At 43.1% G+C, this 12,897-nt stretch overlaps 1 protein-coding gene across 1 annotated transcript in view; it reads left to right on the forward strand.

Annotated features, from left to right (window-relative positions):
• The window catches only part of mtr (5-methyltetrahydrofolate-homocysteine methyltransferase), a 166,779-nt gene that overhangs the window by 32,375 nt on the left and 121,507 nt on the right, over positions 1-12,897 (forward strand). Inside the window, exon 20 of the mRNA XM_076298695.1 lies at positions 6,206-6,358. Within this exon, the coding sequence (XP_076154810.1) occupies positions 6,206-6,358 (153 nt within the window). The remainder of the gene's footprint in view (positions 1-6,205; positions 6,359-12,897) is intronic.

Below are 12,897 nucleotides of genomic sequence, written 5' to 3' on the forward strand. Positions count from 1 at the left end.
AATATTGGACATAATGCTCTATTCCACTTTCTCTCAGCCCCATAGTGTATAAAAACTCTAAAGACGTCTGAGTTCAACCATCAACCATGTCTTTTTCTGAAGTACAGTGGGTCCCAGTTAAGTTTGGACGGGTTCCTTCATGAGTCACGCACCCCATTTTCTCAGCAGAAATGGCACAAACTGCAGTTGACACAAACAACCTCAAGGTGTCACTTGGGAGTTCTGCCACTACTATTATTGATGCGACTTGACTTAACTGCTTCCATGACGCAGTGAGCCATTACCAAACATATATAATAATACAATAGCGTGAGTTTATATATCTTATACCCTATTTGTCACGGTTACTTATAGATTTGATAGTGTAACGATAAGTGCATGAGACTTTCAGCGGGGGCACAGGAACTTAAATTGATCACGGTAGTTTAAGCTTACACTTAAACAGACAAAACATTCTAATATGAAAATGTAGATGCAATTGTTGTTAAATGGTGCAGCTCCTTTAAGAAAGCCCCGTGCGCAGGGATGGAAAGAGAGAAAGCGAGAGGGGATGTGTGTCGATAGGCTATATGGTAACGAGCTGTGTGCGCCTGGAAAGACAATAGAAGATGCTTTCTGAATAGCACAGCGAAGACGGCTCTGGTCATCCCATACCCTCCCCCCACTTCCTGTAGCCTACCATTATGACTTGTTGCCGTTTTGGGACATTAAGCTTTTTCACGTTAAGCCCCCCTCCCCCACCCCCTTCTTTCACAAGCAGTGTGGGAGCGCGGGGCACAAAGTAACACTTTTTGGTAGACAAAGGAGGGTTCTCCACGCTTCTGTCATTTGGCGACAATCCGGTGCAACCATGCCAGGACAGATATTTTAGAGAGGAGGAGAGACGCCGGTGCAGCTCAGATGTCTTCTTAATTTTCTTTATTCTTTAGTAAAAGGTGCAGAACATTATTAAACTTTGACTAACGTTTCGATGTTTTTAACGTTGTCCGAAAGTTTAATAATGTTCTGCACCTTTTACTAAATAATAAAGAAAATTAAGAAGACATCTGAGCTGCACCGGCGTCTCTCCTTCTCTCTAACACTTTTTGGCTTTGGCTAAATATTTCTAAAATCATTTGAGTTTCACTAGTCACATGTTTTAACAAGGAACACTTGTTATTGAACTAATAAGACGTGTGTCGAAAATTGACTTTATTTTCCATACGGAGAAATAACATATGCAGAGTCTAACCAAGGTCAATCTTGCCAAAAAAGCCCTCAAACCTGAAAACACATGAGGCAAAAGTGCAAAGCATCACAAAACTAACTAAACTAACACGCGCATATTTTTGAATTGCAATCATTGTAGCCTACAGTTGTAACAGCGCGTAACAGCCGTTTTACTCCCCGTATGCGCTCATTGTAAAGAATGTTTAATGTGTCCCAAATCTATCGTAGGCTATCTATCTATCGTATCGTAATCGTATCCCTATCAACTAATCACCAAACGTCTTTTAAACAAGTATTGCCAGGAGCAACACCTTGCAAAAAATGATAACAATAGGCCTAGGCCTTTATATGGCTCTGCTCCTGCCTAGATTCGAACTCAGAACTGCCTGAAAGTTGCAGACCTGTTCCGGAAATACGCGCATTAACCCACTCGACCGTCAGACAACGCTATCTGCTTCGAGTAGGCCTATTGGGTAGGACTGTAGCCTACACTGGTTGCTGTGGCACAGTCTTGAGTGACCGAATTCGTTTTCCTTTGTCATATGAATGCTGTCATTTTGTTAACATTACTGTTTGCTGTAGGCAAAGTCTATATTTAACCTCGTTAGTGTAGTAAAACAAATCAGAACTATTCACAAGGTTTCTGGGCAGCATATTTATGTTCTGTTAGCAAGCGAACTTCTCATGACTGCCGACAAAGTAGCCTACTGCCAGCTGACGAAGCTCTCATTTTAAAACATTACTGAGAGACAGGCACTGTACAATCAAGACATCTTGCCACTGAATCCAAAACTATATTTAACATTATGTACAAAGCTTATAGGCTACAGTGGACTAGCATGTTGCAGGGGCTGCTAAAAACACAGAGAAACGCACTGAAAACTCGGCCAATCACAGCCCTTGCTGTCGAATGCTCCGTCCGGTTCGACCGTGGAACGCCACAGCGGACTATGCTGCCCCCAAGCGGCTGCAGTTGTACTTACATTTCACCCAGCTGCGTGAATCACCTTGATGGTGAATGAAGTGTCAATTCTTAACTGGGACCCACTGTACACATGAAAATTGTTAAATTCCTTTAGGCGTAGGTATGGGATTTCCTGCAGTAGCCAATCAACAACCAAGCCTACAGTATTTGACATCACACAGCATGACACAGGATACAACAACAATGCACAGTTGGCTGGCGGCAGTCACTAACGCGCTACATGTTGTTAGCAGGATCAGTAACGGCCCTCCTTCACGGTACCACATGCGCCGTCAGTTAGGGCTGCACGATATATCTAAAATCTATCGTTATCGCGATATCAACGCTTGCGATGGACATACCGCAAAGATTACTTAATTTTCGATAAATTTTGATACATTTTCTGTGCCGTGCGCATTCCATGGCCTACAGTCTATGATGTATTCACATTCTGAATGTCAACATATTTTACCAAACCGATGCTGTCATGCAGCCCTAGAAGCCCGTCCCCTACCAGTTTAGGTGTGTGGTGTTTTAGGTGTTGAGGCAAGAGCTAAGTCGTGATGGCTGAAGATAGTGAGTCAAGCGAGGTAGGCTACACTTAGGTGAAGAGGAATTGGTGACTAAAGCACTTCTGTTATATGGAAATATTTTGGTTTTATAAAGGACGACGTATTACAAACACAGCGCCAAATGCGTCCTTCTCCACCGTGTTAAAATAAACAATTTCTTTCGTTGTTGTTATAGGATCAGAAGATAGCCTATCTATTTTCACTGTAAGGCTTGTATTTCATGATTTGCATTTAGCAAAAGCCCCAGACAGCAGCAGAGAGGTAATCAGGATTATTTGTAAAAGTTGTTTAGCCTACTTCGTTAGCCTGGACTGTGCGATCGCAGCCACTTACCAGACATCCCAAGTCTCCCGGAAGTTCCGGGAGTCTCCCGCATATTGATAGCGGCTCCCTGACGCCCGCAAATTAGATCAAATCTCCCGGAATCTAGAGCGAGCGATCAAGAGCGCTCACGCGAGAAGGAGACCTAAAATCGCGTGTGCATCTGAGTGTAGCGCGCACACGACAGGGGAGGGAGAGAAGGGTGGTGCGTGTGTGTCTGAGCGCATCCAAGACAGAGAGCATCCTGATTGGCCTGTTTCGCTAAATCAACCAATCAGTTTTCAGTGTAGGCGGGCTTTTTATCTCTTTTCTCGGGCGGCGGATTTACGAGACATCTCGAAAGCACGGTAAATCAGTTCAGTGTATCTAGGAACAGGAGAGTCACGGCAGAGTCAGTGCAGTGCCCCCAAAAAAGGAAAATGTAAGACCCAAGTGTACCCTTGTTTATAAGAGTAAAAAATAATGATAGGCCTAGTCTTGCACGCACTGTTTGTAACAGTGTTGTGTTAGCATTGCTCATGGTGGGTTAAATTACATGTTGAGGTGAGTTTAACTAGTGTCAATTCAAGTGCATATTTGAAAAGACCAAACTGCAAGATCTACATATTTTATTTTCACAATTACTATCTATAGGCCTTCCTTATTTGGTGTACTGACTAGACATTATTGAACAAACATATGAATCTGTATTTCAGTATCTAAGTACTGTAAAAGTATTGTTATTTATTTCTTTTTTATTTATTTTATTTATTTATTTATTATTATTTTTTTTTGGGGGGGGGGGGCTTCGTGACACCTCCCTGAAATGACTTTTTGCAGGTTGGGATGTCTGACTTACTTTCACTTTCTGCTGCCCTCGGCATGCCGGTAGCCTAATAACGTGGGATGCGCATCGTATGAGGTTAGACTGGGCTACTTAAGATTTTAGATGAGTGACCGCCGCGATATAGCTTAAGTAGGCCTTGTTTTTTTGCTAGGCCCAGCGAAGGCTGGCAATGTGGAATATTCTGCTGGTTGGTGCACAAGTATTCAGATTGGCTGTCTATCCGTCTTTTATTTAGGATTTTCTTGGAGCACATCTTCCACACAACTTCGATAGCCTAGTCAGTAGGTATCTTAGCTGTCCACTTTCATCAGGCCATATAAAGCCTAGGCTACATAATATACTGCTCAAAAAAATGAAAGGAACACTTACAGTTTTTCACAATTGTTAAAACCCATTTTTTGAAACCTTCCACCCTTCTCTCCATTCTCAAACTACATTCACAGAATGTCTGACAGTTCTTGCAAAATAAAACACTCGCCTTAAAAGTTTTTCTTATGCTCAGAACCAAACAGTGTCAGAGCACCAATCCAGTGTATGATTGAAGTTGCCCCTTAATTTTTTGAGCAGTATATTTATATTGTTTATGTAGAAAATTATAAATTTATTTCTGTAATTATACATTTACCCCCCCCCCCCCCCAACCCTACAGTCTATGTTAGCAGCAAGTAGAATGGAGAAAAACATTAAAGATTGAAATATCGCAAGTTATATCGTTATCGCAGTACTCAATAATGTTATCGTATATCGCATGTTTTCCTAATATCGTGCAGCCCTACCGTCAGTAGCCTGAATGTAAATTGTAAATCAGGTTTCTCGGCCAAGTATACTTGTGTATACAAGGAATTTAGTCTCTGCATTTGTCCCATCGGTGAATTGGTGAACACACAGAGCACACAATGAACAAACAGTGAGTTGAAGCACGCATTAACCCAGAACAGTGAGCTGCCTTGCTACAGCGGCGCTCGGGCAGCAGTGAGGGGTTAGGTGCCCTGCTCAAGGGCACTTCAGCCGTTCCTACTGGTTGGGGATTGAACCGGCAACCCTCCGGTTACAAGCCCGAAGCCCTAACCAGTAGGCCACGACTGCCCCTACCAAAGAACCAAAGCAACAGAAACAAAATCACCAACAAAGCAACCTTCATGAGCAAAAAACAGCGTCACCAACATAGCAGCCTTCATGAGCATTTCACTGAGGTTATCAAGCAGACACCCTCCTTCATCAGTGTAGCATTGAGGCCCATGACACCTCCAGAAGGTTCAACTGTGGCGTCCCAGACCCACCCCCCTTCACATTCTCTTACAACAACTTCTTTGTTTAATCCTCTTTGTTGCTGTGCACATTTATGATCCAATCAGCAACATAACTAAAAAAAAAAGCAAGTCCCTGATGCGGGCACCAACAAATTCCAACAAATAGATATTATTCTATAACAACATTCATAAGATCAGACCTTATCGAAGTACCAAAGTTCTATCCAAGCTGGACTATTGCAATGCATTGTTATCTGGCTTACCTGCTTGTGTAGTGAGACCACTACAGTTACAGCAGCACATCTATAATCAAAAGACGAATATAACTCCTGTTAGTTACTCTTCATTGGCTTGCTATAGCAGCCAATATTAAATTCAAATCCCTCACCCTGGCCTATAGACTGACACTTACTGGATTTGCACCTTTTTTTAAAATTCTATGATCCAGCTCTACGTCCCCTCTCACCCACTGTGGTCCTCTGATGAGTGTCTGCTATGCTTCCATCAACACTAGGTGGTCACAGACTCTTATTCTGCGATTTCTTATTGGTGGAATGATTTACCTAATGCTCTTTGTTCTGACAGCTTTGAGATCTTCAAAACACTTCTAAAGACAGTTTATGTTTATGGTTATTGATGTCATTATATTATATTATATTATATTATATTATATTATATTATATTATATTATTATATTTAGTCTGTTAATAATATTGCCATTGTTAGCCTCTTTGATAGACTATAAAGTGTTCATTTTACTGTCAATATAATGTAAATTGATGTCATTCTAAGTTGCTTTGGACAAAAGCATCTGCTAAATACGGAAACATAAAAAATAAATTCTTCAGTCATTCCTCTTCATTGCTGTAGCCGTTTATGATCCGATCAACAACTCCAACATCAGCCATAATAGTTATTCTCTGTGTTTTTTCCCCAGTGCATATGTATAAGGCTGTATACATATGCAGTTTGCAGCGTTTAAGTTACCCAGTGCTCCAGACTCTAGATTTTGTATGCATATTCTGCATTGTATTTATTTGATGTTCTTTTTCAATTATAACAGGGTATTGATAAATATGTTGTTGAGGACACCGAAGAGGCACGGGCTAACTCTTTGCTCTACCCTCGACCTTTGCATGTGATTGAAGGACCCCTGATGAATGGCATGAAGATCGTGGGTGATCTCTTCGGTGCTGGAAAGATGTTTCTGCCACAGGTAGAGGCCTTTGTGTCCACAACCAAATCCCATTTTATCCCTTCGCCCTCCCCTTCTGCCCTATCCCTCTCGTTTGTGCGTATGTGTGCTAATAAATACACACCCCATGCTACACTAAAGTGTATCCCCGCCTATAGACTTGAGGTAAAACACCACAGGGTTGATTTTGTATTGAACTGAAGCTGTCCCTAACAAAAAAATTGCTTTATTTATGTTTTTCTGAAGTACAATGCAGTGTAGTAATATTTCTCTGTCCAAAATAATGCATTTGTGTAATAAAGCCAAGTCAAGTTCATTTATAGCGCATTTCATACGCAGAGGTCATTCAATGTGCTTTACATATACAAAAAAAAAAAACAATAATAACAAATATAGCTGCAAGCAGCAATGTGGGGGCCAAGCAGGCAGTTCAGCAGTCCAGATTTGGCATGAAATTCAATGCAGTGGCATCAGGCATATAGCATTAAGCAGTCACAGCAAGTTCCATGTCAAATAACCCAAGATTGGCTGAGTTACAAGGTCAAGTTTCACATCAAAACATAACTGATTTTGTGGGGCTGAACCAGGGCTGAGTGTCGCCGCCAACCCACCGCCGCAATCGCCCCTGCCCGTCCCACCCCGCCCCACCCTTGCACGCACGCATTAGAATGAACTGGATGGAACTCGCTGTATTAGTTTCACATCAAAAATAAAAGATCGATTGAGATATGATCATGCTTGCTGTAATTTCAATGCCCCCATAGAGGTCAAAGGTCATCAACTTATTTGTGCATCATCAGGATGAACCAGACGGTTCTATGGGCTGCCATTGACCTCCATTGCAGAAGAATGCAGCAACTACAGGCCAAAATACATTTTTGCCAATTACAGAGCCCCCTAGAGGTCAAAGGTCACCAAATGTCTTGAGCGTCCTCCTGGTGGGTCTTGAGGACCATGTACTAAGTTTGGTTTTGATACATGAAAGCATTGCTGAGATATGAGCTCACTTCCTGTTTGGCGGCTTCGCCGCAAATTTCGATTGGCTGTTACAGGCAAACGCTTCTGTCAATTGTTCCAGAAAAAAATACACTGATACGGCATGGTCTGACGATGGTCTCTGCCAATTTTGGTGAGGATCAGCTGAAATTTGTGACTTGCGAATACTTATTCATGTTTTTGATTAAATCCAATATGGCGGCCGAATCAATTATGTTGACATCACAAGTTGGCTTGGGTCGGCCTAAGGACCTTCCACAGTATTGTCAGACACCACTAGTGCGTTTTAATTCTAAGCACAACAGCAGCTACAGGCCAATAGGCATATTTCTTAATTACAGCGCCCCCTAGAGGTCAAAGGTCACCAGATTTTTCGAGTGCCCTACTGATGGGGTTATAAGTCCATGTACTAAGTTTGGTTATGACAGAGGTTGCTGAGATATGAGCTCACTTCCTGTTTGGCGGCTTCGCCGCATATTTCGTTTGGCTGTTACGGGCAAACAGTTTTAGTTCCGAAGATGAAAATCGATAACTTTTGTGCGGCTTGGTCTGAAGATGTTATGTGCTAAGTGTCGTGAAAATCGGACAAACTATGTGAGGCGTGAAACTTTTTAAAGGTTTTTGAAAAAATCATTTTTGGCAATCGGGCATACGAGTCAAAAGTTACGTGCGTGAACGCACATCCAAATTTGACCTGTTGGTGGCGCTAGAGCGCTGGAGGTGCCGGCTTGAAGCTTGGTGAAATGAATTATTGGACTGTCCCCAATCAGTGTGCCAAATTTCACAACTTTTGACCAGTCGGTTCTATGGGCTGCCATAGACTTCAATGGCGGAAACGTAATAATAATAGGGAAGAAAACATAGAATCACTATGGGTTGCCCTGCAGCTTCGCTGCTTGGCCCCCAAATAAAAGCATAGAAGAGCAATATAGTCAAATAATTGTTCAAAAGGTAAAGATCATAATAAAAAAACAAAACACACAGGGTAAAATCATTTAAAAATAAAGAATAATTAATAAGCAAAAAAAACAAAGGCAAAAGTAGTAAAAAAATATAGCTGCAAGCAGCAATGTGGGGGCCAAGCAGGCAGTTCAGCAGTCCAGATTTGGCATGAAACTCAATGCTGTGGCATCAGGCATATAGCATCAAGCAGTCACAGCAAGTTCCATGTCAAACAACCCAAGAATGGCTGAGTTACAAGGTCAAGTTTCACATCAAAACATAACTGATTTTGTGGGGCTGAACCAGGGCTGAGTGTCGCCGCCCCCTCACCCAGCCAACCCACCGCCACTGCCCGTCCCACCCCGCCCCACCCTTGCACGCACGCATTAGAATGAACCTTATGGAACTCGCTGTCATCAGTTTCACATCAAAAATAAAAGATCGATTGAGATATGATCATGCTTGCTGTAATTTCAATGCCCCCATAGAGGTCAAAGGTCACTAGCTTATTTGTGCATCATCAGGATGAACCAGACGGTTCAATGGGCTGCCATTGACCTCCATTGCAGAATAATGCAGCAACTACAGGCCAAAATACATTTTTGCCAATTACAGAGCCCCCTAGAGGTCAAAGGTCACCAAATTTCTTGAGCGTCCTCCTGGTGGGTCCTGAGGACCATGTACTAAGTATGGTTTTGATACATGAAAGCGTTGCTGAGATATGAGCTCACTTCCTGTTTGGCGGCTTCGCCGCAAATTTCGATTGGCTGTTACAGGCAAACGCTTCTATCAATTGTTCCAGAAAAAAATACACTGATAAGGCATGGTCTGAAGATGGTATCTGCCAATTTTGGTGAGGATCAGCTGAAATTTGTGACTTGCGAATACTTATTCATGGTTTTGATTAAATTCAATATGGCGACCAAATCAATTACGATGACATCACAAGTTGGCTTGGGTCAGCCTAAGGACCTTCCACAGTATTGTCAGACACCACTAGTGCGTTTTAATTCTAAGCACAATAGCAGCTACAGGCCAATAGGCATATTTCTTAATTACAGCGCCCCCTAGAGGTCAAAGGTCACTAGATTTTTTGAGTGCCCTACTGATGGGGTTATAAGTCCATGTACTAAGTTTGGTTATGACAGATGAAAGGGTTGCTGAGATATGAGCTCACTTCCTGTTTGGCGGCTTCGCCGCATATTTCGTTTGGCTTTTACGGGCAAACCGTTTTAGTTCCGAAGATGAAAATCGATAACTTTTGTGCGGCTTGGTCTGAAGATGTTATGTGCTAAGTTTCGTGAAAATCGGACAAACTATGTGAGGCGTGAAACTTTTTAAAGGTTTTTGACAAAATCCAAAATGGCGGAAAATCCATCATGGCGGAAATTGACGTCATAGGATGCGTTGAACTCGGCTTGGTCAAAGGATTCCAACGATACCACATTTTTGACAATCGGGCAAACGGGTCAAAAGTTACGTGCGTGAACGCATGTCCAACTTTGGCCTGTTGGTGGCGCTAGAGGGTTCGACAGGGAGGCATGAAACTTGGTGAAATAAAATATTGGAGTGTCCCCAATCAGTGTGCCAAATTTCACAACTTTTTACCAGACGGTTCTATGGGCTGCCATAGACTCCAATGGCAGAGGAAAGATGTTAAATAAATATAGCTGCAAGCAGCAATGAGGGGGCCAAGCAGAATAGGCCGGAGTAGCCACGGCGACAAGATAGAACTCAGCAGACACTCGCGATTAACACTTTCAACAAGTGTCACATCAAACATATCTGATTTTGTAGGGCTGAAACAAGGCTGAGTATTGCCACAGCCTCCACCAGCCAGCCCCCCCACCTAATCACCCCTGCCCGTCCCACCCCGCCCTTCCACGCACGCATTAGAATGAACTGGATGGAACATGTTGTCATCAGTTTCACATCCAAAAATAAAAGATTGATAAAAACACATCAGCAACTACAGATCAAAATGCAATATTGCTAATTGCAGCACCCCCTACAGGTCAAAGGTCAACAAATTTTTTAAGCATCCTCCTAATGGGGTCATGAATCTATGTAGTAAGTTTGGTTATGATACATGGCAGGGTTGCTGAGATAGGAGTTCACTTCCTGTTTGGCGGCTTCGCCGCAAATTTCGATTGGCTGTTTCAGCCAAATGCTTCTGTCAATTGTTCCAGGAAGCAATGCACTGATAAGGCATGGTCTGAAGATGGTTTCTGCCAATTTTGGCGAGGATCCGCTGAAATTTGTGCCCTGCGATAACTTGTACGTATTTTTGATTAATCCAATATGGCGGCCGAATCAATTAAGATGACATCACAAGTTGGCTTGGGTTGGCCTAAGGACCTCAAACAGTATTACCAGACACCACTAGTGCGTTTTAATTCTAAGCACAACAGCAGCTACAGGCCAAAAAGCATGTTTCTTTATTACAGCGCCCCCTAGAGGTCAAAGGTCACCAGATTTCTTGAGCGTCCCCCTGATTGGGTCCCGAGTCCATGCACCAAGTTTGGCTTTGATACATGCAAGGGTTGCTGAGATATGAGCTCACTTCCTGTTTGGCGGCTTCGCCGCAAGTTTCGATTGGCTGTTACAGCCGAATGCTACTGTCAATTGTTCCAAAAAGCAAAGCACTGATAAGGCATGGTCTGAAGATGGTCTCTGCCTATTTTGGTGAGGATCCGCTGAAATTTGTGACCTGCGAAAATTTGTACGTGTTTTTGATAAAATCCAATATGGCGGCCGAATCAATTATGACATCACAAGTTGACTTGGGTCGGCCTAAGGACCTCCAACAGTATTACCAGACACCACTAGTGCGTTTTAATTCTAAGCACAACTGCAGCTACAGGCCAAAAGGCATGTTTCTTAATTACAGCGCCCCCTAGAGGTCAAAGGTCACCAGATTTCTTGAGCGTCCCCCTGATTGGGTCCTGAGTCCATGTACTAAGTTTGGTTATAATAGGTGAATGGGTTGCTGAGATATGTGCTCACTTCCTGTTTGGCGGCTTCGCCGCAAACTTCGATTGGCTGTTACGGGCGAACGGTTTGAGTTCCGAAGACGAAAAGGAATAACTTTTGTGAGACTTGGTCTGAAGATCAAGTGTGTCAGGTTTGGTGTCGATCGGACAAAATTTGTGACCTTTGAAGACTTTTTAGTGTTTTTGATGAAATCCAATATGGCGGAAAATCCATCATGGCGGAAATCGACGTCATAGGATGCGTTGAACTCGGCTTGGTCCAAGGATTCCAACGATATCTCATTGTTGACAATCGGCAATACGGGTCAAAAGTTACGTGCGTGAACGCACGTCCAACTTTGGCCTGTTGGTGGCGCTAGAGTGCTCTAGGTGCCATCATGAAACTTGGTGACATTAATCATTGGACTGTCCCTAATCAGTGTGCTAAATTTCACAACTTTTCACCAGACGGTTCTATGGGCTGCCATTGACTTCAATGGCGGAATAATAATAATAATAATAATAATAATAATAATAAGAACAAATAGAAACACAATGGGTGCCTTCGCAGCTTCGCTGCTTGGCCCCCAAATATAGCTGCAAGCAGCAATGTGGGGGCCAAGCAGGCAGTTCAGCAGTTCAGCAGTCCAGATTTGGCATGAAACTCAATGCTTTGGTATCAGGCATATAGCATTAAGCAGTCACAGCAAGTTCCATGCCAAACAACCCAAGATTGGCTGAGTTACAAGGTCAAGTTTCACATCAAAACATAACTGATTTTGTGTGGATAAACCAGGGCTGAGTGTCGCCACCCCCTCACCCAGCCAGCCCACCGCCGCAATCGCCCCTGCCCATCACACCCTGCCCCACCCATGCATGCACGCATTCGAATTAACTGGATGGAACTCGCTGTCATCAGTTTCACATCAAAAATAAAAGATCGATTGAGATATGATCATGCTTGCTGTGATTTCAATGCCCCCATAGAGGTCAGAGGTCAACAAATTATTTGTGCATCATCAGGATGAACCAGATGGTTTTATGGGCTGCCATTGACCTCCATTGCAGAATAATGCAGCAACTACAGGCCAAAATACATTTTTGCCATTTCCATAGCCCCCTAGAGGTCAAAGGTCACCAAATTTCGTGAGCGTCCTCCTGGTGGGTCCTGAGGACCATGTACTAAGTATGGTTTTGATACATGAAAGCGTTGCTGAGATATGAGCTCACTTCCTGTTTGGCGGCTTCGCCGCAAATTTCGATTGGCTGTTACGCGCGAACGGTTTTATTTCCGAAGACAAAAAGCAATGCATTAATGAGGCATGGTCTGTAGATGATGTCTGTGAAGTTTGGTGTCGATCGGACAAAATTTGTGACCTCTGATACGTTTTAAGTGATTTTGATGAAATCCAAAATGGCGGAAAATCCCTCATGGCGGAAATTGACGTCATAGGGTGCGTTGAACTCGGCTTGGTCGAAGGATTCCAACGATACCTCATTTTTGACAATTGGCCATACGGCTCAAAAGTTACGTACGTGAACGCATGTCCAACTTTGGCCTGTTGGTGGTGCTAGAGTGCTTGAGGTGCCATCATGAAACTTGGTGACTTTAATCATGGGACTGTCCCTAATCATCAGGTATATAGCATT

This window comes from Alosa pseudoharengus, unplaced genomic scaffold (assembly GCF_046254945.1).
Source record: "Alosa pseudoharengus isolate Yale_2024_CS ecotype anadromous, Long Island Sound unplaced genomic scaffold, YU_APseudo_1.1 YU_APseudo_1.1_scf_21, whole genome shotgun sequence".
NCBI lineage: Eukaryota > Metazoa > Chordata > Actinopteri > Clupeiformes > Clupeidae > Alosa > Alosa pseudoharengus.